Source organism: Ovis aries, chromosome 8, assembly GCF_016772045.2.
Source record: "Ovis aries strain OAR_USU_Benz2616 breed Rambouillet chromosome 8, ARS-UI_Ramb_v3.0, whole genome shotgun sequence".
Lineage (NCBI taxonomy): Eukaryota > Metazoa > Chordata > Mammalia > Artiodactyla > Bovidae > Ovis > Ovis aries.
Genome location: NC_056061.1, coordinates 82,025,248 through 82,049,545, shown reverse-complemented (window position 1 = coordinate 82,049,545; position 24,298 = coordinate 82,025,248). Strand labels below are relative to the sequence as shown.

Genomic DNA, 24,298 nt, shown 5'->3' with positions numbered 1-24,298 from the left:
GCTGTTGACAAGCTGGAGCCAGAATCCTGGGTTCTGAGGTTCTTCCTCCTACCAGGCAGCTGTCAGATGTGGGGCTAGTGCTTGGAGAGGTGAGGAGACAAGGAGTTCAAATCCACAGGAGAGGTGAGAGTAGAAGGCGTGGGAATAGGGAAGGTTTTGCAGGGGGATGATAGGAGAAGAGCAAAGGGCAGAGGGCAAGGACCGAGCCTTGCCACGTGTCCTCGTGTAGGGGACACGCGAAGAAGCAGAGAGCAAGGAGATGCCAACTGAAATAACAGAGTCCTGCTACCAAGTGGGAGCCCCTTGGAAAAGCACAGAGGGCTTGTGAGAGAAGGACCCTCAGGACCACCCCCACCCCGTGTGCCTGCCTTTCTCCTGCTGTTCATCCCACTGATGGCCGCACCACAGTTCAGGGGCCTCTGAGGTGCTAGAGAACGCAGACTGAGGCCACTGGGTTTGACCACTGAAGACCCTGGAGAGACCATCCTAGAAATGTGCCAGGTGGGGAAACTGGGCATGAGGGACAAGGAAGAGCTTCTTGGGTGTTTTCATTTGTTTTAAAAAGGAGATGATTTTTTTTAAGGAAATTATTTGATGGCATAGAAAAAGCAACTAATGGAAAGACAAAAATAGAAGATGCAAGACAGAAGGGCCTGGATCCTAGAGGTCGTGGGAGAGAGGGGTCAAGCCTACTTTAGGAAATAGGAACTTTCTAAAGGGAGAGCAAAGTGGATAAAAGCAGAGCTTTGTTGTTGTTGTTGTTGTTTTTTGGTGGAGAAGGGTTGAGAGAGCTCATAAGAAGGAGGTGAAGTTATCTATTGTGATTATTTAGCAAATACTCATTTCCCCTTCTTCCATACTAATAGAACCCCGATATTATTTGGGACAGCAAAGTGCCCCACTGAAACACCGCATTCCCCAGCCTCTTTTGCACCCAGGGGTGGTCATGTGACTCAACTTTGGCCATGAAGAAATCAGAGTGAGTTTCTAGTAAAGTTCTCTAGAAGGAGCCATCTAAATTCTCATGTGTCCATCTTATTCCTCCCACTCTCTCCTTTCCAGCATCGAGGGCTGGAGCTGCAGCAGAAATTCTGACCATGAAGTGACCTTGAGGATGAAAGCCAGTGCTAGGAATGGCAAGACAGAAAGAGAAAGAAGTCTGAACATTGATGACCTTGTGGACTCTGGATTGCCTGTCTCTGGACTTACTTTGCATGACAGCAAAGACATCCTCTGGTCTAAGGCACTGTTTTGTTTTGGGGGGGAGGGGGTGTTGTTCCTAGTAGCCAAACACGATTCCTATATGGTGAGATTGCAAGTTGGTGTGCGTGTCTGTGTGTTAGAAAGTGGAACACAGAACAAGTGGATTAGGGGGGTTTGAAGTTCTGCGTTGTTCTAAAGCCTCCCGCATCGCAGGCAGGGCTTCCCATGTGGCGCTAATGGTAAGAATCTGCCTGTCACTGAAGGAGATGTATGCGATGCGTGTTTGATCCCTGGGTCAGGAAGAACCCCTGGAGGAGGGCGTGGCAACCCACTCCAGTATTCTTGCCTGGAGAATTCCATGGACAGAGGAGCCTAGTGGGCTGTGTTCCTTGGGGGTCACATAGAGTCGGACATAACTGAGCTACTAACACTTCCACTTCCCACTTCTTTACCATCTGAGCCACCAAGGAAGCTCTAAAGTCATTAGTAAACATAAAAAGTTAAGAATCGAAGCAGCAAGAAACCAGTCAGGCTATCCATGGTCGGAAAACCCTGTTATTATCCAGATGGGTATCTCCACAGTGCAAATTCAGTACTGCAAGTCACTTCTCCTCTCCTGTACACTTTTTAAAGAATATCATTCTGTTTATTTATTTTTGACTGTGCGAGGTCTTTGCTGCTGCTCGGGCTTTTCTCTAGTTACGGGGCACGGACTTCTCATTGCAGTGGCTTCTCTTGTTGCAGAACACGGTCTCCAGGGCCCACAGGCTTCTGTAGTCATAGCTCCCGGGCTCTAGAGCACAGGCTTAATTGTTGTGATGCACAGGCTTAGCTGCTCCATGGCATGTGGGATCTTCCTGGATCCGGGATCAAACCCATGTCTCCTGCATAGGTAGGTGGATTCTTTATCACTGAGCCACTAGGAAAGCCCCTGAACACCTTTTGAATTACCCAGTGTCTAGCCTATGAAGACTGAGCTTTATATTTGATGCCATTTGCATTTTTTATTAAAGGAGGAAAATACTTTCTTGTTTCATTTCAGATTTAAGATCAATTCTGCAAATATTGAGTAAAACATGAAAGGCATATAAATAAGCATAATTTCTCTGAAAACGTGCAATGCTATGTGTTGTTTGATCACCATGGTTCAGAGGTAGGGCTTTGAAACCTCTTAAATTTAAAATGCTTTTTTCCCCTTCTATGCCAAAATGTTTGACTATTGTGAAATACTAACCCAGGATGCCCCGCACAGTCAGCAAGGCTTCAACATTTTTCTCTTTTTTTTTTTTTTTTTTAGCTGCAGGCCAAAACTATCTCCATTCATGTAAACCTAGAAAATAGGTCTCTGGATATGCCATACAGCCTCTTGGTTTAACAATCCACCTTAAAAGACCAAGGGCAATTAGAGTTTTTCATTTACATCTTCAGAAGCAATACCAAGTATCTTTTTAAAAAATCAGCAATTGATGGAGGAAAAGTCTTTGCATTAGCACAAGATGCTCATTTCCAATCTATTCTGTATGTAATTCCTGGGGTTTTTGAGATTGAAAAAATAATTTCAGTGGAGGCCGTTTATTTAGTTTTGTGGCAGCTGCAAATTCGGTTGCTCCAGAAACAATCCACTCTCTGACCTCCCTATTATTTTGAATGGCTGGATTAATGTACTAACTACTTGTATTTGAAAATCCATCTTGGCTGTATTATCAGGACCACATACAAAGGGCAAGTAGACAGGATTTACTGATTTACGAAACTGTTAGCATCTTTGACATTTATTTGCAAGAAAACGGCGCTTCGGCTTATTTAATATTTCAATGATAACTTAATCTTGTAAGACAGAGTGAGACACATTTCAAGAGAACAAATGAGAGGCAGTTTCTTTTTTTTTTAAACGAGGTAACATGGGAAACAACATTCAGTGACACGTGCACGTCTCCGGGGCAGGTGCAGGGGCCAGAAGGATTAAGAATTCTTCTGAAAGGCTCTCTCCTTTGACACATGCAAGACAAATAGGTACTTAATACAAAATGTAAACATTGATTTGATTTCGGCTCAGCTTCAAAACAGTGGTAAGGCATTAATCAGAAATGTATATTTAACATTTATTCCCTTTATCCTCATCTCTTGCCTGTCAAGAACCAAGTGGGCTTAACCAGTGTGGAAAAATGAAAGGCAACTAACTTTGGAAATATCCTGTATACTATTATCCCCAACCCCTGATGCCTTTCAGCTAACTTAAAAAACTGTAAGCCAAGGCAGAGAAACACAGGGTTCCAGGTGAAGAGGGTGGTTTGTGGGCTGAGCTCTGGAACGGGGCAGTGATGTTACAGAGAATCATTTGTGGGGTGGAGGGCTGGGAGGCTCTGAGACCCACAGAGGGGCAGGTCACCAGCTCTGTACCCCCAAAAGGCTGCGCCAGGGACCCCAAGTAGCTTGAGTTCCAGTGCTTCCCTGGAGATGCCATCACCCACCTCAGCATCAAGGGCACCACTGCCAGTGTTGGCAAACCCATTTTTCTTGGGGTTGAATCAGGGCATGAAGAGTTAAGGTGCTTTCCAAGCCACAGAAAGGGCTTGAGCCACTCATGCCTCCTAACATGGGGTTTGCCTCTCGTTTTGAACCCCAGTCAGCATCCTAAATGCAGCAGGGGAAGATGGCAGTGCACTTGGAGGAGCTGGGAAGAGCTCTGAGGACATCCTTCCTTGGTGCTATTCCGGACCAGAACAGGTATCTGGCTTTTTTGCTGGCTCAGGGTGAGAATGTGCCATCCTTCCCACAGGCTGAAATGATTACATCTGAAAGCTGGAATGAGCATTTTTGAGTGAGCACAGCACAAGCACTGGGCTGATTCTCCCCAGGCACAGAGTGACATGTCACCATGCCCTTTCAGTTGCAGGCTGTTAGCTGCCCTGGTATTCCATCCCACGGCCTTCCTGGGAACGAGGGCATTCAGGCTAAATCCAGCCTTCACATGCCTGAGAAAGCCTGAAGCACCTGAGCCCTCCTGGAAGGATGGAAGCAGATGAATTTTTAAACAACAAAATGAGTGTGTACGTGAGTGTTTTTGAGAACGGTCCAAGCTTTAATAGCATGGTAAAATATTTATCCTATATTTTATAGCTAGTATGCAATCAATCCATAACCCACTGACAGACTGTAGAAAGATCAAGGTCTGTTCAGCCACAACTAGATGGAACTACTCAATATTAAATAGATTTATATGCAATCAGGTGATGGGAAATGCAGACCCATAACCGGGGAAATCAGTCTGCTAAAGATCAACCCTCCACCCACAGGGAAGAAGGCAGCTCCTGGGAGCACAACTGTTCAACCTGTAGACACTCCATTCTTTTTCAAGCCACAGAGTGAAGGACTAAGGGGATCCCTCTGGTTTGGGGGTTTAAGAGGTTAATTGTCTTAGCAAATCGGCCCACTCAAGTTCATCTTCCTCTTGGACCCTGAAGATCCTAGCTGGGTGTCACCAATACCCCCAATCCCCTCTTTGATAAGCGGTATCAAGCGTGTATAGGGGATGGACTTGAAGGTGGGATGGAGGATTGACATTAAATATTAAGCAAACATGCCTTATGTAGAGAAAAGTGAGTAAGGATCCTTGCTCCGTGGACTTTTTCCCAGTGAGGTGGGAAGAGGACTGGTCATGGGAAATTGCAATCACTGAATCAGAGGATGTTAGAGATAGACAGGCCATTGTATTTTCCTCCAGGTGAAGAAGCCGAGAATGGACTTGTCCACACAGGGAGCAGTGAGAACTGAGCCACCTTTCTCTTCTCACCTGGTCCAACTCTCTTCCGGGTCTCTGGGGAGCAGACAGAAGGAGGCAAGGAACAGAGAGAATTTGGGAAGTCAAGGAAGACACTTTGAGGGGCTGCCACGTTTTGCTCACAAGCAGCGTTTGCAAGGAGAATTTTGTGTGTGTATATGACAGTGGGTATGTGTGGCTGCGTAAGGAAGGACTCTCTCCCTGTGAGTATAAATTCCGACTGTGAAGTATAAATTCACAAGTGAAGCGGCCCAGAAAATAAAAAATGGCTGCACATAATTTACCTTTCCCACTGTCTATTCATGTACAGAGTATGAAACATAAGGGTGGTTCAAAGATTCGCTGCAGAAAATTACCGCTTCATTCGGGCTCATGTATCATCTAGAAGGGAACTCACTGACTGCAGCTATTTTCAGCACAGATTATTTTTTTACCTACGAACAAATGACCTTATTCCAAAGAAGACTTGAAATTGTGTTCTCTATTTCTTTCTTCTTTTCTGCTTTTCATCTATAAAAGGGCAACTCTTTCTCAGGAGAAACAGCCCTTTTCGATCAGTGCAAATCATTCAGGGCTTCTGGTGTCACCGACCAGTGCACCTTGCTTTCATGTGGCTGTGAGGAGCAAGCGCACAGCTTTGAACTTGAGTGGGTCTGCTTGCTGGGTTTATCATCTGGAAAGGACAGAAGGGGGTTTAGTCCCTGCAGCTGCCTCCAAAGTGGCTTCCCTCCTAAATGCAGAGCTGGTGAGTTCCCTTTTAGATGATACACAAACCTGAGTGAAGCGGTAATTTTCTTAATTCCATTCTGATTACTGTCTGGATAAGAATGGCAATCTACATGATCCCCGCCTAAAATAAGCCAGTTTCTCCTCCTCTCTGTTGACACCTTTACCAGGATCTCAAGTGACCCTTGAGCTCTGGCAACAGTCAAACACAGCCCAAGGCAGAGCAGACGCCCCCAGCCCACCTTCTCCCTGAGCCCTCTCCCCACAACTGGCCACAGATCCGCAATCATGGCCCAATCTGTAAAAAGGGAACAAAGTCCACTACAGCGTTAGTCACTCAGTCGTGTCCAACTCTTTGTGACCCCAACAACTGTAGCCCGCCAGGCTCCTCTGTCCATGGAATTCTCCAGGCAAGAATACTGGAGTGGGTTGCCATTTCCTCCTCCAGGGGATCTTTTCAACCCAGGGATCAAATCCAGGTATCCCTCATTGCAGGCAGATTCTTTACTGTCTGAGCCACCAGGGAAGCCCCATCATCCCATGAATCCCCCACAATTCAAAGAGCTGGTGTTTTGACTGGGGACCATTCTTCACTAGAGCTGCTTCAGTAAAACCGAACTCTCTGCAGGCCGTCTGGGTGGTGGTGGTGTCATGTCAGCTGAGAAGGATAACTGTACACAGATCTGAAACAACAGAGGACGTCATTTTATTGGCTGTCCACAGGAATTTGGTCACACAAGGAGGTGAAGATTGAGGCGATGGGTGTGTGCAACACACCACCTCAGGTTAACTACTAAACAGAAGGTTAACTGATACTGGATAGGATAAAACCCGCCCTTCCGCAGCCCAAGCGCCACCTACTCGTGTAGAATTAAGCTGAAGAAGCTGGCGAGGATGGCAAGGTCCGTTAGCCTTGGTCTGTTGCACCGTCTTCCCATAAAACAGCATTGAGAATTCACAAAATTTAAAAAAAAGAAGAAAGAAAAGCAGCAGCAGTTCCTTTCCAATACCATCACCACCGTGCACAGACTGGAGCGCGGCATGCAGTCCACATCTGGTTGTGTTTTTTTCCCTTTTTTAAATTAACAAATGGAATGGCATGTCTATTTCAAATATTAGTAGCGTAACACTTAAGTGCAACCTCAGTCCAGCCACAAGGGTCCTAAACCTTCTGTTACCTGGTCCAGAGCAGCAAGAGGAGCCCCCCAGGTGGCCCCCTCTCCTCCCAGATTCTGCTGGGGGGCCTCCCGAGGCTGTCTCCCTCCCCCACGGCCCACCCTTCATATTCCAAACACCTGAAAATAGTCGGGTCTCTATTTTCATTGTTAGCAAAGCCGGTCAGGGTGGGGAAGAAAATTCAAATGAAACCAAGCTGTCAGCCTTTGAGGTCCTGCCCGTCTGGGCCCTCCGATTTCTCTCCCAAGGAAGGGTCTTCCTACCCCAGGGTTTAGAGCTGTGCTGGCCACCCGCGCATGGGTCACACGGCGGGGGATCGAGGTGAGGGCACTGCGCCTGCCGCTCCCACGGTGGGCCGCACCCCCTGGGCGGGCCGGGGCCCCGCGATCACACGGAGCTGAGCTTCACCAGGCCACGCACCGAGTCCTCGTGCAGGGAGTCCTGGCTGGCGAGGCCCAGCACGTGCATGGTGCGGCTGTGAGCCAGCGGGCTGCCTGCTAGCATCGTGGGCGGTGAGGGCGCCTCATCTGGGGTCAGGAACTGGTGGCCCACGTGCTCGTCTTTCAGGGGCAGGATGTCCGTGAGCGCGGCCTCGGCGGCGAGGTTGGGCATGGAGGAGGGTGGCGTGGGCGGCCCGAGCGTCAGGCTGGCGCAGGGCGTGCCCAGGCCCGGTTTTCCGGGCAGGTGCAGCTCGTCACTGGTGAGGCTGGGCTCGCTCTGCAGCAGGGGCGTGGCCGCGGCCTGCAAAACGAATTTGGTGCTCTGAATGCACTGGTCTTGGTCGCACTGGAGAGTGGCAGGGAGCCAGCAAAGAGGAGGCGAGAGATGGCAAGGGGGTTGGCGGGAGGGGCGGGTAGGAAAGGGGACACAGAGGGCAGGAAGGGGCGGGATGCGAGAGAGAGAGAAACCCGTTAGTGACATCTGGGTCAGACAGGGTGGAGAGCGTGCGCGGTAGCCCAGCTCCACTTGGAGACACCTGGAGTCTGAATAGCTGCTCAAACTAACAGTCACCCATGGGGACCTGGGGTGGAGGGTCCCGGCCGCCGTAGGCTGGATGCTCCGGCCCCTGTTTGCAGACAGGCCTCAACTTAAAAACAATCCCGGGGACAGAGGCACAGGCTTTGGCACCTGCCCTGGGCAGAGGTCGATGCGGCTCCTGTGCTGAAAACCACGTTTACCCACACTATTTTACAAATACAGGCACCTGGGACTTCCCTCGTGGTCCAGTGCTTAAGACTCTGTGCTCGCTCACAATGTAGGGGGGGGCCTAGGTTCTATCCCTGGTCAGGAAACTAGATCCGGCATGCTGCAGTTAAACCCCAGCACAGCAAAAAAACAAACAAACCCAAAATAAAACACCAAAACACAACAGCAAAAAACCAAAAAACACAACAGTTAAAAAAAACAAAACCAAAACCAACCCCACCTGCCCCCGGGGCGTGTACACCCATGTTCCCAGCAGCATTATTCACAGTAGCCAAAAGGCGGAAGTAAGCATCCATCGACTGACCAACTGATACAGACATTTATCTGTAAAAAGGAAGGACATCCTGACACACGCTGTGACGTGGATGAACCTTGAAGACATCATGCTCAGTGACAAAAGCCAGACACAAAGGAAAACTACTGTATGAATCCACTTATAGGAGGCACCTCGAGGATTCCAGTAGGATGGGGGCTTCTGGGGTCCACAGGGAAAGGGTTGGGGAGTTACCCCTTGATGTATGGAGTGTTGCTTTGCAAGAAGAAAAGTGTTCTGGAGATGAATGGTAGTGAGGGTTGGGTAACAATGTGAATGTGCTTGATGCTGTGAATCGCACTTAAACGTGGTTAAAATGGTACATTTTATGTATGTGGGTTTCAGAAGTTCAAAGACCTCACTTCCAGACAAGAATAGGGCTCACGATGGAGCTTTAAGAATGGAAAGCAAATCTCAGGGAAGATCCTGGCATTTCTATCATGGCTTCATCCCAGCCAAGGGAACTTTCAGAAGAGGGGTGGAGGAGCCACTTGAATGAGACAGAAATACCACTAAAAAGTGCTAGAAAGGGGCTATCAGGCGTTGGGTCCTTTAGTGTCTGCATTTTCCAAATCATCACCTGAACCTTTTGCCACAGCAGTGCTTATGCAGTGGGTGCAGCTTTCTCCGCTCCTGCAGGGAGCTGCAGCTCGGAGCAGGGACCCTGGCCGCTGGGGAGTGCTGAGCCGTGGGGCTACTGAGGGAGGCAGGCAGCTCAGGGACCCTCACGGTCTCCAACACAGTCAGTTCTGTTCAGCACCTGGGCTCAGTCTTGACAGAACAGAGGTGGGGAAGGGCAACCTTCTTTATTTAACATTCATCTCCTGGAAACTATGCCAGGGTTCTGGATATATTGTGGTTTGCAAAGAACATGTTATGAAAATCCAATTAGTGTCCTGGCTGATGGTGGCTCAACTTCCGTGCTGCTTTCATTTCCTAGAGTTCAAACTTAGCCTCTGAGCTGGCCTGCGACCCCCGGGCTGAGATGCTGCTCGAGTCAGGCCACTTTCTGGATGATGAAATCTGGTTCTCAACTTTTCTTTCTGGAAAGCCCTCGTTCATCCTAAAACCTCTGTCCCCACAATACCCCCAATCTTGAGAAAGATGAAATTCCAACTAGATTTGCTCGTCTCTGCGGACCTGAAGAAAGCCTCTTATTAAAACATTGAAAACTGATTGGCAAATTCTGTTTTAGGGATCAGCCGAAGTACTTGTGACTACCTCTTCCAAACTCACAGGAAAATGTCAGAGGTCTGAGCTGGAGGAAATTTCCAAGGTCAAGTGGCACAAGGGGAGAAGATGGCTCCCCAATCTCTTTATCTCTTCCTTCCTGTCTCTCCCATCAGGCACCTTTTCCCTTCCCTGTTCATGCCTTTCCAGACATGCCGTGCAACAGAGCTCAGGGACATCCATCAGAAAACCCTGGGATAAAAGGGCTGCCAACCGTGGTCTATTAAGTTCTGGAGAGTTCATATGCACTGGGAAGTTGATGTGAAGTTTGAGGGGTCCTCTGAGAGTTTAACTAAAGCACCCCTGTGCTGACTTAGACGAGACACCTATGAAACAGCACCAACTTAAACTGGTTTTGCCTGCTTAGATTGTTGATTTAATCAAGGAAAATATTTACAGAGACAGCACTGTGCATATGCAAGATGGGAATCCATGTCTCCGGGATGACCCTGGAACCAGGAATCTTCAGTTTATGGAACCCACAGAAGTGTTGGCACTGGAGCCCTACAGGAATCGAGAAGTCCTTCAATAAGGAAAACCTGGTTTCTGGCAGCACTCGTGGTTTGTATGGGCTGACTCAAGACCAGTCGACCAGCTTCCAAGTTTGAAATTCCCCCAACCCCTTTCATTTTAGCCCCAAAACTGGATGGAGGAGACAGTTGAGTCCTGTCTCCTTGAGGGTCAACCTTTCAATAAAGTTCTTTCTTGCTTCAAAAACCGATGCTGCAGTCTTGGCTTCTTTCGTACCTTGGGCAGCGATCCCTTGCTAGGCAACGCCTGGAGGTGGTTTACTCCGAAGCTATGAGCTTAAGTTCAGGGCCTCTTGCTTGCTTGTTTTCCAAGGCCTTACTTGCTTTGTTTTGCAAGTTGGTTTCTTTTTCTTCCAAAGAGCTTCCGATTGCATGACTCAGGTACCTCCAAACCTGGGTCCCTTCCTGCATATGTCTATCGATGCTTTCCTGTGGCCAGACCCACAACATGCTACAGCTGTAGCCAGTCTGTGCTCAGCCTCATGCTGAACGTGCTCTCTGATTTCCCAGGGGTGAAGCTTAAGGACTTAAATATGTGAAAGAAAACATGTAGCCTAAACCATTTAATTTCTTTCAAAAATGAAAATGTTACAAGTCTTTTCAAAATGACTGTTTTGAATGCCGACATATTATCTGACATGATCATCTCTTCTACAGGGATTTCTTTAAATATTTTAAAAGATGACTGTCTCTCGGAGCCTGGCTGTGGCTACTTCCCTTGCTATGGGGACTGCTTTCATGTTGATGATGAACTTACCCTCTGGCCGCTCCCCCAGTTTCCCTTGTGGCCAGCTTCTATCAGTGAGCACACACACTCATTGCTGGGACCAGCTTGAACCTTAGTGTCTAAATCCTGCTGTAACCCATGACTTTGAAAACCGTTTGCCACATTCAAACTGATTTCTGTTTAGAAGACCAGCTCCCATTTGGGGATGCCCAGGGACCAGGCTTTCTTCCACAGGATATTGTCCTTAAAAATTTCCTACCAGCATGGAACAGGATACTAATGTGGGTTCCAACCAAGGAGAGCGTGATGCCTCTCCCCAGTGGAATTCATAATTCTCATGATATTAACTTTGCATGTTTTGAGTATCTTCTTAGAAGAAACTGGATGACTAGGGGATATCTGATTGAAAAAGGAAAAAGTCCAGCCTTTTCCTCATTTTGCACAGTGCTAGAATTCCAAGGAGAGTGGGCTGGTAAACCTTCCTGGCTGTAATTCCTGTGTGAGAACTTCCAGGGAGAAAATGGCCAATATTTTTAGGGTTATTGTGAAGATGACCCATGAAAAAATGTCCTTACACCTCTGCCTTTTTAAACCTTTGTTTAAAATTTGTTTTTAAATCCTTTGTTTAAATCCTTCTAATCCTTCTAATCCTTATTGGCCCATTTCTTGTTGATTTTTCTATTTAATTTTCTTTCTCTCTGATTTCACCAACTCTCTTCCTCCTCTTTCCTTCTCCATTTTTCCTTTGTTGACTTTCCTCCCACTTTATTCCCCCTCTTCTCTCTTTCTTCTGTTTTTCTTCCCCTCCCTCTGGCATTACCAACTGAACGGACATGAGTTTGAGCAAGCTCCAGGAGTTGGCTATGGACAGGGAGGCCTGGCATGCTGCAGTCCACGGGGTCACAAAGAATGGGACACGGCTGAGCCACTGAACTCAACAACCCTTCTCTGACCTTTTTACTCCACCAACCTGCCTTGCTGGCTGTTTATCTGAGGACTCTTATCCTCAACCAGTAGAGGGAGCCATCCCTGCTCACTTAGTTCTCTCACTCCTCGGAGAAGGGCTGATAGTCCAGCATTAACACCAAGAAGCCAGGAGGTATATTTCAATGTATCTAACCAGTTATATAATCTTAAGGAAAAACAACCAAGCAGCCAGAGATTGGACAGTGAGAATCCATCACTGAGAAGAGGAAATTGAGAAACTCCTGCTTTCATTCCAAAACAACATTTATGAAATACGAGGTTGAACCCTATGAAATCGCCTTTTTATTTTAGGCCAAAAATCATCCAAACGCTGACTACTAATAGATTAGAAACTGGACTGCTTGTGAGAATGTCTATGGGCAGACCCTTCTGTCGGCACCATAAAACTAATCCTGTCTGGAGTGCTGGAACATTTGCGGTGGTTGCAGGAAGTCCCTGACAGCTGGCTGACTTACTGTCTAAAGGAAGTGCTGGCATTTAACTTGCAAAGAACTGTATCATTTCAGATGTTCGGATGTCACACACATTATCACTTAATGTTACAGTTTAAAATGCCATAGAGATAAGTTATTTTTGTTTCTGCAGATTTTCAAATAAAATTGTTCTTGCTGGCATACATGTTATTTTTTTTTTCTTGTCTGAAATAAACCTAGCAAACAGATTAAATGCTGCCAAACCCAAAGCCAGAAGTTTTCTAGATGGTCTCCTATATGAATTAAGAATAAAGGAAATTATTTACTTCTTTTGCTCCAATTCTGTCAAAAGTATTAGCATCAGGCACTGGTTATCTCTGCTTGTCTGTGAAGCTGTGTTCTGGGGTCTTATGAATGCTCATTTACTTTAATAAAAACACTATCGGTTTCTAAAATTCACCTAAAATGTAGGTTAGAAGGCGTTCTTTGTTTTTATTCTCTTTTAAAACATTATCATTTAAGTTTGCTCAAGTTATTTTTCTCTATCATATTTGAACTTTCAGACTTTGCATGGAGAGGACTCCTGTGAGACCAGTTTAATAAATCTTGCAACTGCCAGCTTTAATTTGTTTTTCTATTGGATGGAGGGGATTTAACAATGACGTTAATTATGGCTGATTCATGCTGAGGTTTGACAGAAAAACAACAAAATTCTGTAAAGCAATTATCCTTCAATTAAAAAATAAATAAATTCATTTTAAAAAAATGAGTTTAAGTAAATATAGCAAATGATTTAAAAAAAAAAAGGCCCAACAGTTATGTACTGTTTCTATCTTCGTGTTTAGCACATGATCTGAAAGGATCTTTGTAGCTACACGAGCCAGCTTTAAACAAGCTATGACCCTGATGTAACACAGAACTTAAATTATTTGACAATCAAATGAGATATGCATAGTAAAATACGGTAATAATAAATGCCAATAATAAGGAAAGTAGGAATAATGAAAATATGATCTTCAGTTGGCCCTGGGGTTATGTGCACGAAATTCTAGTGTGGGCTCCTCAGAAATTCATAGGTATTTATACGACAAGGGCTATACTTGGGTCACATACATCATTTTAATACTTTTGATGTCACTTCATTACTTCTCTAATGTTTCTTCCTTGGGAATCTGTGGTAGAGGGAAGATCATTTAGGTACTAACTAACCATCTCCATTCCCCAATTATGTGAGATGGTAAGTTAACAGTGAATTGTCCCATTTTTGAGATGCTAAGTAAGACCTCAGTGGGTACTTTGATGACAGCTATCTATTAATATTTACCTGATTCTCTGGCCCTACAATATCAGTATGTTTTTCTAAGACTTAAAGCCTTTACCTTCACCTTCTGAAATAGTGCAACTTCCCTAGGAGCACTTTTCCTATCATTTGCGAAATGCCTTTCTGATCTAGACTTTAATCATAAAACAGCTGGCAAAAATTTGGCCTGAGATACCTAGACTCTCTCTGCAAAGGAACATGCCAAGTCTGGTGCTAAATATAAAGTCTCCAAATGTTCCTCCTTTCTAGGTGAGCACTAGAAATACTTCTAGGTCAGAGGAATCATGTTCCACAGCTAAATCAGTATTTACTGTTGATGGAGTGGGCAGCAAAATTGTGTGTCTGAGGAATATGGCAGTGTTGGTTGCAAAGTGTCCTCTGATCACAAAGATAAGGCTTCTATTCCCAGGAATGGTAACCTCTACTGGACTAGTATTCCCTCTGTGTACAGGACGTATACAAAACTGGCCAAAATATGTGAGGCAAACATTTTTAAATAGGGCACAACAGACAATGCAAGGCTGCGATCCCTGAAAGGGAAGAAACTCACAGGTGAGCCCCGTAGTCAAGCAGTCCTTTCCTTGGGGAGAATTTCCCCACCGTGGTATAGGCTGAACAGAATACAGAAGTTTTTCTGAGTAGAGAAAGCAGAGATCAGAGGATCAGAAGCTTAAGCGGCTGGATCTGTAGGGCAGGGCATTGCAGAAGAGGACGCTATGTAGAGAAGGGGGCCAGAGATCCTAATGAGGGCCAACGCCCCAAGTCTGTAGCCAACAGCTGTGCTGCCAACGTGCAGGATGAGTCCCCTCTCCTGTCCCCCTTCCCCTGAAGCCAATGAGACGGCAGCTGTAATAAGGCTGAGAGAGGCACACAGACAGTGGAAGTTGAGAAAAAGAGTGTTAGGGACGACTGATCACATTAACATCCCCCAAACCTTGTCAACATGCTTCTCATCCAGCTAGGGCATTCAGAAGGCTGAACCTTAGAGGAAAGACTCATGCCCTAAATGGAGACCCAGGACCACCCCTAATGATGGAGAAGTCAAACCCTGACCACGTATTTGGAAGAGACAGAATTTGGAGGCTGAGCTCCCTCAAACTAGAGGGCCTGAGAAACATCTTGGACTGCCCATAAATCTGCATTAACAAAATATAAATCACACCTGTACAAGTTCAAGATGATTAGCCACTAATTGAACTGCCTGCTAAAACAAGGATCAACACTCTTTAGAAGATAACAAAATCTAGTCTCTACAAATATACTATCCAAAATGTATTTAATAAAATATCAATACACATATAAATAAATACAAAAAAGTAATCTAGAGTTAAGGGGAAAAGTGGACACCAAACCCAAGGTAGCCTAGATATGTTTAGCAGATATAGACTTCAAGCAGTATAATAATGTTCAAATACTATACAAAAATATGGCTTCAATGAGTAAACAGATAAGGAATCTCAGTACAGAAATAAAATTCAGCAGAGAAATTAAAAGAACCAAAAGAAAATTCTAGAACTAAAAAGCATACTAACCAAAGTGAAAAATTCTCTGCATTCACTTAATAGTAGTTGGAGGGGGCAGGAAAAAGAATCAGTGAACATGAAGATAGATCAAAAGAAATGATCTAATTTGAAGAAATGAGATAGAAAGTTTGAAGAAAAATGCACAGAGCCTCAGGGACTTATCCTTTGGGGCAATGTCATCAAATGGTTTAACATACGAGTAATTGGAGTCCCAGGAGGAGAGAAAATGAGATATGGAAAAATAAATAAATTAATAAATTGAAGACATAATAGGCAAAATGTCCCAGTTTGATGAAAAACGGTAACTTTCAGATCCAAGAAACTGAATGAACTCTGAGCAGTTTAACAGTGGAGATCACCCTTGGACTAGGTCAATAACTCATTTGGTACTGATGTTTCTACCTGGACAAACCGTCAACACTTATACTAAAGTGCTGTGAAATGGTTCGTGCTTAGGGGAGCAAGTGAAGAGGGAAAAAAGAGCTAATGTGTCATTGGTTAAGACTCATTGTAACAGAGGAGAGGCTGAAGCTTCATAGATTTTTGCTTGGTCAAGGTTAGATTATGGAGAGGTTGCCTTCAGTCCCCCGCTGGTTTTGTGACAGACCACAGCAGATTTATCATCCTTCTGCACAGAAGGCCTGGGCGGAGTGGTTTCCCTGCCCTGGGAGAAGACTTCATGTCACTCTGTCCCATAAGACCACGCACCTGGGATACTTTGGAACACAGTTAAGAAGAGTACTTTCCTTAGAGTCGGACTTCTAAGGACGAAATAGTAGCTTAGCCACTGGTTAGCTATTTCACGAACTTAGCATCCCCGAATCTCAGTCTCTTCAAAGGGGCGATTAGAATACTCACATCAGGTGACTCTGTAAGGATTCAATGAGATGATAATGCATTGCAAAGCATTTAACCCAGTGCCTGGCACATAGCAATCCATCTCTCTCTCACTTTCCTTCTCTCATGTAACCAACACTTCTGAATTCAACTACCATAGGAACTAGTCTAGACAATGGGGATATAGCACTGAACAAACAGTATTAAACATTCAGTTATTATTATTGCTTGAAATGCTTTTAGTAAGTAAGTGTTTGTCGCTCAGTTGTATCCAACTCTTTGCAATCCCATGAATGGTAGCCTGCCAGGTTCCTCTGTCCATGGAATTCTCCAGGCAAGAATACTGGAGTGGGTTGCCATTCCCTTCTCCAGGGGATCTTCTTGACCCAGGGATCAAACCTGGGTCTCCTGCAGGCAGATTCTTTACTGTCTGAGCCACCAGGGAAGTCTATTAAAATGCTTTTGATAGAGGACAAAATCTTTCATCCACAATTAGAATTCATATATCCCTGAAAATTTGTCTTAAATTCCCTTCAATGCATAGATGATTGAAAAGAGATCTTTTCCTAGGAGTAGATATTGACAGAGGAGAGAGGGTGAGGGTAATGGGATGTGGAGAGGGTAAGCATATGGGGAGCATGAACTGTTGGGGTCAAAGTGTGGCGTCTGAATTGGGCAAGTTTACCGAAGTCCTCTGTGCCTCTGTTTATTGGTCTGTAAAATGGGGATAAAATCAGTAGTAGTCTCGGAGGGCCAGCGTGAGTTATATAAAAGCCTTGGAAGGGCGCATGGTAATACTCCGTGCCGCTGAGGTGTGCGGTTCGGTACACACTATGCCGTGTGAACATGAAGGAACTGGAGGGAGGAGGGCGGGGCAGAGACTCGTCAGCCTTCGTGTTCTGCTTGGTGCCAGCCCTGCCCATTCAGAGCTGTCTCCTCTCCCCTTACTCCCGTTAACACGGTCCATACACCACAGAAGCCATAAAGAAGAACGGAAATAATAAAAAGACTCATGCTCTAGTGCCTAAATGGCCTATAAATGCACAGAGGAATGGAAGGTTATCTGGCACAGTGAATGGCGGCAGCCGGGACGACAGGCTCTGCACCGGAAGGAACCCTGAGCCCTTCCACCAACGCTGAGTCCTCTGTTTCCCACCGCGGGGGTGTTGACTGCCCCAGCCTGAGCGCCTCCGGGGGGGGGGGGGTGTGCGGGGGTCCCTCCCGCCGGGAGCTCTGGGTGTTGGGCATTTCCCTCTTGGGCTAAGCACAGGTTGCCTCCTGGCCCACCTTCCGGTCCCAGTTTCCAACCTGTGGGGCCATGAACAGCATGTCTCATCTTAGTCCCCTAAAGACCTTTCAGATCCAGCCTCCCCCTGAACATGTTCTGACATACTGGGGGCACTCCCTGCAGCGGGTAGGAGCCTTAGGGGCCAAAAAGACTTCTCCCAGCCTTAAGCCCAGTGGAAGCCTGGGTTTCTCCGAACACAGGCGCCATGGAGAGACAGGAAGTGCAGGGGGCCCCAAGGCAGTTAATATTTAAATATATCTGTCTATAAGCAACTCGCTCTATAATTGGTAATGATTTCTCTGTAATTACATGTGTGCTGGGGAATTCTTATGAAGTGAGAAAAACCCAACCTACAAATCATTTCTAAGAGGTAATGAAATTTTAATGAAAGCTAGATTTAACAATTAATGAAGTTGACATATTCATGGGTCTTGCAGACATTAAACATTTATTAATTTTGATTTTGCTGTTTTCATGTTTCGGAGCTTATAAGTTCTTTCAGGTCTTAAGACTCTTCATAGTCCTCAGAGAAGTACACAGGTGCTTTGCTTACAGTGTCTAGTGGGCAAAATGCGCCTGTCCTGTCTCTTGGCCCTGTGGGTTACTTTGAGCCTACCGAAGCCATCACTGCATGAAGCCGTGTGGCCATGTCACGGCACCAAAGGGAACTCCTTTTCTCTTAGTTCCTGCTTCCACATTCTGGGTGGAGCCTTTTCTAGATATGATGGAATCGAGGGAAGGAAGGAATGAGGAAAAGAAGACAGGAAGAAACTAAATATTTGTTTAGAACTTCCCTTAAAGCAATCCCCTGCAGGGGAATGTTTAACCAGCCCCAACCTACTGCGTGCCAGGCCCTTTGTTATAAAGTGGTGATAGGAGGGAGGTGAACATCATTACCCGCCTCTTCATTGTATGGTTTGCTAACTTAAGGCTCTCTGGATAAATCGACTCACTGACATCACGCAGCCCTGACTCAGTCTCTGTGACCCCGGCTCTCTGATCCTACACCCCACACTCTTGCCTTTTCCCGCCGTGTCCAGTATTATTTAAATCTGCCTGTTTGCAAAGTTTTTCCTTCCACTGTCTTTCAGAATCATCCTATTCTATTATCCCCCCACCCCCGTGGTTATTTTTTTATAATTAAATTTATTTATTTTTTAATTGAAGGATAACTGTTTTTACAATATTGTGTTGGTTTCTGGGAAACTACTCTCTTATTCTATTAGATCAAGAAACTTGATTTGATCTGGTGGGGCCAGAATTGGCAGGGGCAGGTAGAGAGAAAGTTAGCAAAGGATAATAAATGTTGATTTAAAAAAATAATCTTCTAGTCTGTGAGATGAAATCAGATTAATAGCCTGATGATAAACATGGACACGTTATAATATTTTTTTCTCTTTAAATGTCAGATGGAGTACTTCTAGGATAAATAAAATAAAGTTGATTCACATTTCCACTACTTCAAAGTGAATTTCTACAAACCACGTCATTTCTTCCTAAGTATGGGGGAGCAGACCTCCCCCGAGCTTTCTGTACAGATGCCTGCAGGACAGCCCCCCTACCCCCAAGAATCCAAGGGGACCCCAAGTCCACATACTGACATCAGAGTTCCCCTAACTGGCACCTCCTTTGATATTTCCCACTGGGGACTTGTATGGTCATCTTGTCCCCAAGCTGACAGGCAGGGGGCATTCCTGGCTCCCCACTCCCAGGCCTCACATGGACTCCATGCCCAAGTCCTGGAGGGTCACTGCCTCTTTTCTGAACACACATCTGCGGTCCCAGTCTGTTTTCATGGCCTCTGTTGTGGGTGATTCAGGTCTACAGACAGCGCTGGGGGCCACACTGGGTCCCTTCCAGAAACACTTCTTTAGAGAGGTTTGCTCCTGATGGAGAGGCCGTGCCTGCCAGACCACTGAGGAATGTGAAGGCCCTGAGGGTCAAGACCACCAGGCTGTGAGTTCAGGTGCCCGTGGAAAGACCCACCCCAGCCCCACCTCCCAGGTGCAGATTGAAAACAAAGCATCCGTCCCCACCTTCACAGATGCATGACACGGGGACCTCTCCGGAGACCAGCCCAGTCTGTTTTTTGCTGTCAATGCCTGAACAGCTTGTCTGATTTTCTGCACTAAGGCGTGCAGGGCTGATTAAGATTTGGGCTGCAAGTGGGGAGAACTGGTGGCCAAGTACCCCCCCACCCAGCTGCACACTTAAAGAGGGGGTGGGGAAGTGGGTACAGACTGTGGCAAGGGGACAGCAGGGGACTCAGGGACTCTCCAGAGGTCCATCCTGCTTGGGCAGCTCTGTCTCGCTCTGGACAGCAGCCTGGTTCTGGCTGAGGGGGCTTTCCAGTCCAAGATGTTTCTGGAGGCAATGTTGTGTGAGTAGTCCTCCCACACAGCCCTGAACAAAATGACCCACCACCCACCCCTGTTGCAGGTGGGCTAACCCTTCAATGGACAAGGCCTTCACTTCAAGCTTCCCTTCCCTCCCTGAGCCATGCGCGTCCTAGGAAGCTAGGCGATTGGTTGTTACGGGTCAGTGAACACCGATGCGGGAAAGAGCCCTCGTGGGGCGCCCCGGGTCCTACCATGTCACTCTGGGACTGTGTGGCCCCATATGCGGCCATCCCGTTGGAGGGCGCGGCTGGCTGCGGGGTGTCGGGCTGAATGTACCCTCTTCGGTCGATAAGGCTACAAGAGAACACAGAACAACGCAGGAGACGAGTGGATCAAAAGCTGAAAATGCCAACAACACTCTTAATTTCCATCCCTGGGGGGTCCCCCTCTCTGTGATGCCCCCCGATCCTGAGCCCCTTTGAAAACACCTCTGCTCACCTTCACATATGGTCAGCCTCCAGAGTCGGAGACTTCTGTCCTTAAAAATGCCTGGAGCATCTGACTCCTCCCTGCCACCTGCTGTGACCCGCCCCCCCCCCACCGCTGTCCAGTCCCATCCTGATCTCATCATCCCTCCTGGCTGCACGGCCTCCATCACCTGCCAGCAGAGCCCAGACCCCTGTGCTTGGCCTTCCGGCTGCCCACAGCCTGTCCCCAGCCTTCCTCTCCAGGCTTAAATCCAGATCTTATTGCACACCGCATTCCCAGCGTCATTCCATAATCAGCGCGTCTGAGCATCGCTGTGCCCGCGTGGCCCAGACTAGAAACCACGCATCCACTGTGTGCTATCTGCTTCGCTGTCTCTGCATTTTTTTGTGCAGCCTCTGGCTTTTAACTGCCCAGACCCTCCACTCCCCTGCCCATCTGTGTTGGTCTTTAGAGGCCCCCAGCCTCGCTCCTGATGTTTTATCCACTTTCTTCCCACCTGGCTCCTCTCAGCCCTGCCTGCGACCCTCCCGATGGCCCACGTCACTATTGGCTGGGGTCACAGGGATCTCCACCCATGTCTTCTCCATCGAGCAGTCTGCAAGCTCCCGAGGGAGGGCAGGCTTCATCTTGTCTGCCCCAGGGCGCCCGCCCCAGAGCATCGGCCCCTCTCCTGCAGCCTCGGGCACCCTGGGCATCATACCACTGCACGCTGGCTCTGCCTGTGCCCATGTGCCTGCCATGCAGCGCAGGCTCTGCCACCAGTTCCGAGCAGACACTTGCTGATTGAACAGATAACACCGGGTCCTCGGTCTCCAGCAGACAAGTTTCCTGGGCAATGTCTGTCTTTACTCTATGGCCCAGTTGCCCAGGTGGGACGTAAGGGCGAAGGTTACTTTGCCATCAAAAGGGTTGCCTGTTTCTCTCCCTGACTGAAGACTCTGAGATGACCTTGGGTCTAAGGGCAGAACTGAAAAGGGCCACAGGCAGTTTGGTCAGTAAGTGGGGCTCCCGCTGAGGCCTCCCACGGTGTAGGGGGCACACTCCCGGCAGCCTCTGAGAGACGTCCCGAGCACACCCAGGTGCCCACCTACTCCCCTTCGTGGGGTAGGGGCTGGGCGGCTGAAAGCTGCTCCAGGTGGCAGGTCTACTCTCAGAAGACAGGGGTTGTTGTCACAGCCACCACCTCAGGTCAAGTGACAGACTAATGACCCCTTAAAAGATACCTGTGGCAGAATCTCAACTGGGATTCTGATCCAGTTTCAGTCAAATCCCCCGAAGGTTTAGAAAAAAAAATAAGAGGCAACAAGAACCTCCATCTGCCAAATGAGAGGTGCTGGACCCCACACAGGACCATCAGAGGGGTTCTCGTAGCAAGTGTGCAGCCATCTTCAAGGGTATCAAAGATCAAAGGTGAAAGGGCACAGAAGGACGTCTTGGGGAGAGGGGTCCCCAGCTCCTGCCAGTGATGAGTTCCAGGGTAGAGGCTGGTGAGGTGAGGGCAAGGGCTGGGCACAGCTCCTGGGGGAGAGCTGGTGGGAGGTGGCTGGAAGGGGCGTGTTGGGGGTCAAATTGTCTGCCCCCCAAAAGATATGTTGGAATCTCGCTGGCTCTGGTAGGGAGGAAGGGGAAGAAAGTGTTAACTCTCAGGGAACTTTGAAGTTCTGATTCACTGAAATGACACTATTTTGGAGGAAATGAAAGTGCCCTGAGTCCTTTTTTTTTTTTTTTCTCCAACTGACAGGAGAAATTAAAGGACATGCAGGGGATTTCATCCAGGAGAAGAAAAAGAACTAGGTCATCAAGAGAGTCAGAAGGGACGGGAGGGATTATAGAAAAAGTGGTTCTGGGCCCCCCTCTTGTGTGTTCAGCCTGTTTCAAGGCCCAGCCATGCCCCCAGGACTGTGACACTGCCCGCCCCCACCCCCAAGTCTCCTCCTGGGCCTCAGAAAGCCCTGAGAGCTTCCCTAAACTCATCTCATCTCTCTCTTTTCTAAAAGTTTGTTTTATTTATTTATTTTTGGCTGTGCTGGGTCTTTATTGCCACGGGGGTGTTCTCTAGTTGCGGCAAGGAGAGGCTACTCTTTGGGGTAGTGTGAGGGGGCTTCAGTGGTGGGTGTGGTGCTCGGGCTTAGCTGCTCCCTGGAATGTGGGAATCTTCCCAGACCAGGATCAGAGATCGAACTTGTGCCCCCTGCGTTGGCAGGTGGATTCTTAACCCCTGGGCCACCAGGGCAGTCCCTCATCTCATCTCTTGCCTTGCTTGCCCCCCGGGACCGCCCCCCCTCCCCATCACTCCCTCAGTTCCTCCTCTGACAAGCCGGGCTCTCCCCTCACCTGTGGGCCTTTGCACATGCCGCCCCCACTCTCCTCCCGTGATTCCTTTCCCCCAGCTCCTCCTGCTCCTTTAGCTCGCACCTTACAACCCCTCCTCTGGGAAGCCCTCCCACTTGTCCCAGGGGCCTGCACCCCGACCCCATCACAGCCCCTCCCACTGCTCAGACTTGTCCTTGATGGACCTTTATGTTGACATTCTCTAGAGGATATCCCCAGCCCAGGAACAGTGGCCAAGAGAATTCTTACAACCAACTGACCCACAGCACCAGCCTGTAGGGCCTGACCCTGAACACATCTTGGGACTTTCTGCTTTTCCAGTCTTCCATTCTTCCTGCGGTTACGAGAATCCCCTCCCCCAAACCTGGCTGTCTCCACCCTTCTGCCCCCACCTCCCCGGAGGCTCTGCAAGGAACCGATCGTGGGTCTTTGTCCTCGTGGTCTCTGGCTCTTGTGGGGAAACTTGAAGACACACTCTTCCTCCCTCGTGAGCACATTGTTGCACTGAGAATGCTTTAGAGACATCTGTCTGAGGATGCTGGGCACACGGGGGATCCTGGGCCCCTGTCTGAGGCAAGGATGCTGGGCACACGGGGGGTCCTGGGCCCCTGTCTGAGGCAAGGATGCTGGGCACATGGGGAGTCCTGGGCCCCTGTCTGAGGCAAGGATGCTGGGCACACGGGGGGTCCTGGGCCCCTGTCTGAGGCAAGGATGCTGGGCACACGGGGGGTCCTGGGCCCCTGTCTGAGGCAAGGATGCTGGGCACATGGGGAGTCCTGGGCTCCTGTCTGAGACAAGGATGCTGGGCACACGGGGGGGTCCTGGACCCCCGTCTGAGGTGAGGGACTCTGCTCATTCTACAGGCTTCTCGGGGATGCCAGTGAGATGCCCTGGCGCTCTTTGGGGCCCAGGGTTGGGTGAGGCAGGGCAGAGAGAAGCAAGGCCCACGGGAGGGAGCAGTGAAGACAAGCAGCACCCCCTCCTTTCATCAATGCCAGCTCTGGGAGCCCAGGGACCTGGGACAGAGGGCAATACCCAGCTTTCTGCACAGACCCTAGAGCGGCCAAGCTCTTCCGAGTGGAGGGCCAGTGCTGAGAAATGCCCCGCTCCAGAGGGGCTTGGAGTGTGGAAAGAATTCAGTCCCAACTCGGCCAAACCAGCAAATTTAATCCAGTTGTGGGAGTAATAATTTCAGCTACAACAAGATTTGATCTATAAACAACACAAAGCAGTGCCTGCCAAGTGCAAATCGAAGACTTGGGAACCAGAAAAGAGATCTGGATAAAACGGGAGACCTTTGAATTCTTCTCCTGGATGCGGATGTCTACTTTAGAGACGACGGGAGGTGCTTGTCCAGGTCTCTTTGGCCTCTTCTACCCTGTGTTTCACGGCCTATCCCCAGTGTCCACAAATAAACACACACCAGGAGGAAACAGTTCAACTGTGAAAATCCAAGCATCTCCGGAGGGTTTTTCTGGCCTGGAGAGCCCCAAGAGGGATTCCTGGGTGAGTCTAGTGCTCGCTTGGAGAGGGTGCCCTCCGGGCATGCCTGACTCTCTGGCCTGGGGCGGCCCTTCCATCTGAGCCCTTGGCTGTTCCTTCTGCCGTCACTCCCCAGAGGAGGCCTCGGAGGGACATGTTGGGGGGCTCCCTGACACCCCCAAATTCAGGTCAAGTGTGGCAAACTGGGCTCTCAGCTTTCTAGACACAAACTGGAAAATGGCCAATTTCCAATTACCCAATGACACCAGGAACTATAAGGTAGTGCCAATTAACAAGTGGCCTTGGAATCTATGCTTGATATTCTTTGGGGGGTGGGGTGGGGTGAGGATCACTCTTCCTTCCCTAATGAAGTTTCCCTGACGATCAAACCCAGTT

General features: G+C 48.1%; 1 protein-coding gene across 8 annotated transcripts in view; it reads right to left on the bottom strand.

Annotated features, from left to right (window-relative positions):
* Positions 1 to 6,394: 6,394 nt before the first annotated feature.
* Positions 6,395 to 24,298, bottom strand: part of ZDHHC14 (zinc finger DHHC-type palmitoyltransferase 14) — a 289,043-nt gene continuing 271,139 nt past the window's right edge. For 6 of the 8 annotated variants that reach the window (XM_027972616.2, XM_027972619.2, XM_027972617.2 and 3 more), the window contains 2 exons: positions 19,852 to 19,954; positions 6,395 to 7,672 (listed from right to left, as the gene is read on the bottom strand). In XM_027972616.2, the coding sequence (XP_027828417.1) occupies positions 7,274 to 7,672; positions 19,852 to 19,954 (502 nt within the window). In that variant the 3' untranslated portion in view covers positions 6,395 to 7,273. The remainder of the gene's footprint in view (positions 7,673 to 19,851; positions 19,955 to 24,298) is intronic. The other 2 variants (XM_027972618.2, XM_004011429.5) reach the window with 1 other exon arrangement.